Here is a 3,303-nt window from a genome sequence, read left to right on the forward strand (position 1 = left end):
GATACGTGCATTTATTCGTCTGTTTGTTTGTCCAATGTACGTGGCTGGGCAGACTTTGCATTATATCATTATATATATATCATTATATATATATATATCATATATATCATATATATTATATATATATCATTATATATATATATAATACACACACACACACACACATTATAAAAAAACAAACAAGGTCTCATGACGTTCCCAAGATCATAACAATCAACTCCCATCTGAATGGAGCTTGTTCATATTCATGAGGGGGCGGGGCTCTGAATATGTAAAGAGGGGGCGTGGCCTAGCGGAAAAGGCAGCCCGTTTCGGGAGAGATCATTTTCTCCCAAGCGGGGGGGGGTCGGAACTGCGAAACCGGGCCTAGCAGCTTCGCCCGCTGCTGCCGCCGCCCTAAATTTCTCAAAAAACGGCGGTTCGGTTTCCCCCTCACGTTCTCCGCTGCCGACGCCCGTTTCGAAAGTTGTTTCATCCCGAAGCGGCCCAGAAGTACGTGGAAGGGTCCGCGCGTGCGCAGAACGGCCCGCTCAGCCGGCCTGTCAGTTAAGGACTGCGCGTGCGCCCTCGGGCCGTCTCCCGGTGTTTCTGCGCGTGCGCAGTGAGCCCGGCGGGGAGTTGATATTGCTCAGCCAGTCCCTCTAGGAGAGGAGGCGAGAATTTTGGCGCGTGCGCAGTCAGGCCCGGCGGGGAGGTGATTCTGCGCGTGCGCAGTCAGCCCGGCGAAGAGTTAATTTTGCGCGTGCGCAGCCAGTCCCTCTAGGAGGGCAGGCAAGGAGGTGGTTTTGCGCGCGCGCAGTCTGCTCGGCAAAGAGTTGATTTTGCGCGTGCGCAGTCAGCCTAGATATGTTAATTTTGCGCGTGCGCAGCTAGTCCCTGTAGTAGGGCAGGCGAGGTGATTTTGCGCGTGCGCATTCAGCCCGACGAGGAGGTGATTTTGCGCGTGCGCAGTCAGTCCATCTAGCAGGGTCGGAGGGGAGGTGATTCTGCGCGTGCGCAGTCATCGCGGCGAGGAGTTGATTCTGCGCGTGCGTCGTCAGTCCATCGAGCAGGGTCGGAGGGGAGGCGATTCTGCGCGTGCGCCGATCCCCGGCGCGTGCGCATCGCCGCGTCCCTGGCCGGACAATGGGGTCGGTGGGGGCACGGAGGCGGAGCCGCGCGTGCGCCCTGACGGGCCCCTCCTCCTCCGGCCAATCCGCGCCACCGGCACCACCCAGGGGGCGGGATGGCGCATGCGCAGTGCGGAGCGGCGCGCTGGGACGGGGCGTGGGCGCTCGCGGTCCGTCAGTCAGGTCGAGTCGCTCGGTCCTGTCAGGTCGCTCGGGGAGCGGCGGCGATGGGCGCCGGGCGCGCCGGGGCGCCGCGGCTGCTGCTTCCGCCTCCGCCTCCCACGCCCGCCTGAGAGACATGGACGACGAGCCGCCCCCGCCGCCCGGAGCCGCCTCCGGAGCAGGACGGAGGACGCCGGGAACCCCGAGGCCGCCCCCGCCTCCCCCGCCCCCGCCGCCCCCGCCGCCTCAGAACGGTAATCCTGAGGGGAGAAGGAAAAGGGGGCGTGGGGGGAAGGGAGGGGGGTAAACAAAGGGGGGAAAAGAAGGAAAAGGGAATAAAGGGGGAAATGGGGAAAGTAAGGGGAGGGGGCGAAGAAAAGGGGGGGAGGGGAAAACAACGGAAAGGAAAAATGGGAGAAGCAAAGGGGAAAAAAGAAGAAAAGGGAAATAATGGGGGGAATGGGAAAAACAAGGGGGGAATAAAGGGGTGAAATGGAAAACGGGGGGGGGAAGCAAGGGGAGGTGGGAAAGAAGGGGGGAAGGGGAATACAACGGAAAAGGGGAAAGGAAAAAGGGAGAAATAAAGGGGCAAAGGAGGGGGGGAGAAGGAGAAGGAAATAAAGGGAGAAAGGGGGGAAATGGGAAAAACAAGGGGGAAGAAGGAAAAGGGGGAGGGGGGAGAAGGAAAGGGAAAAACAAGGGGGGAGGGGAAAGCAGGAGGAGGGGGAGAAAAGGGGGGAAGGGGAAAAGAGAAAAAGGGGAAATCAAGGGGAGGAAAAGGGAAGGGGGGAAAGGGAATAAACAAGTGGGGGGAAGGGAAAAAAGAAGAAAAGAGAAAGAAAGGGGGAAAGAAGAAAGGGAATAACAGGGGATAAAGGAAATAAAAGGGTAAAGAGAGAAAATAAAGGGAAAATCAAGGGGAGGAAAAGGGGGAAGGAGGGGGAGAAAAAAGGGGGGAAGAAGAAAGGGAAAAACAAGGGCGATAAAGGAAATGAAAGGGGGAAATGAAAAATGAAGGAAAGGGGGGAAATAAAAGAGGGAAGGGAAAAACAAGGGGGATATGAAAAAAGGGGAAATGAAAAAATGGGGGAAACTTTCATTTCAAGAAAAAGGAAAAAAAGCGTTCCCCTTTGTTTCTAATCATCAGTGGTTACAGTATCATAACATTATTATCTTGTTATTGTAACATTGTAATAATATTTGGTTGTTATAACATAATATTATTATTTCATTGTGAATTGTTTTGTTTCTGCAGACCGCAAGCCAAGTGACAAGCGATGGGATGATATTGGGAAGGAGGGTATGGGAAGAATATTGTACAGTGGTACCTCAGGTTACAGACGCTTCAGGTTACAGACTCCGCTAACCCAGAAATAGTACCTCAGGTTAAGAACTTTACTTCAAGATGAGAACAGAAATTGCACAGCACCGGCACGGCAGCAGCAGCGGGAGGTCCCATTAGCTAAAGTGGTGCTTCAGGTTAAGAACAGTTTCAGGTTAAGAACGGACCTCCGGAACGAATTAAGTACTTAACCCGAGGAAACACTGTATTAGAATATTGTAAAGGATTTGGCTGGCTCCCCCTCCCCGAAAAAAAGATTGGCGGGTGGACCTTCATTTATAACAAGAAATCATGGTAATATATAATATAAAAATATGTAAAGCAGAATATGGAAATGTATAGAATTAGAATATCCTAATAGATTTGGGGGCTGTGAGTGGAAGAAAGGGGGACCTTCGTTTATAACAAGAAATAATGGTAAAATAATAACAACAACAATAATAATAATACAGTGGTACCTCAGGTTACAGACACTTCAGGTTACATACGCTTCAGGTTACAGACTCCGCTAACCCAGAAATAGTGCTTCAGGTTAAGAACTTTGCTTCAGGATGAGAACAGAAATCGTGCTCCGGCGGCAGCAGGAGGCCCCATTAGCTAAAGTGGTGCTTCAGGTTAAGAACAGTTCAGGTTAAGAACAGACCTCCGGAACGAATTAAGTACTTAACCCGAGGTACCACTGTAATAATA

The 3,303-nt window shown here is 52.3% G+C and overlaps 1 protein-coding gene across 4 annotated transcripts in view; it reads left to right on the plus strand.

The window, feature by feature from the left end:
* The first annotated feature begins 1,096 nt into the window (after window positions 1-1,096).
* Window positions 1,097-3,303, plus strand: part of NR6A1 (nuclear receptor subfamily 6 group A member 1) — a 73,232-nt gene continuing 71,025 nt past the window's right edge. For 2 of the 4 annotated variants that reach the window (XR_014004247.1, XM_081179766.1), the window contains exon 1: window positions 1,273-1,525. Coding sequence is in view for 2 of the 4 variants with exons in the window: in XM_081179766.1 (XP_081035892.1) it covers window positions 1,408-1,525 (118 nt within the window). In the remaining 2 variants the exon portion in view is untranslated. Of the gene's footprint in view, window positions 1,526-2,356; window positions 2,572-3,303 lie in introns of those variants that run through there. The other 2 variants (XM_081179765.1, XM_081179767.1) reach the window with 2 other exon arrangements.

This window comes from Podarcis bocagei (assembly GCF_964188305.1).
Source record: "Podarcis bocagei genome assembly, chromosome: Z".
NCBI lineage: Eukaryota > Metazoa > Chordata > Lepidosauria > Squamata > Lacertidae > Podarcis > Podarcis bocagei.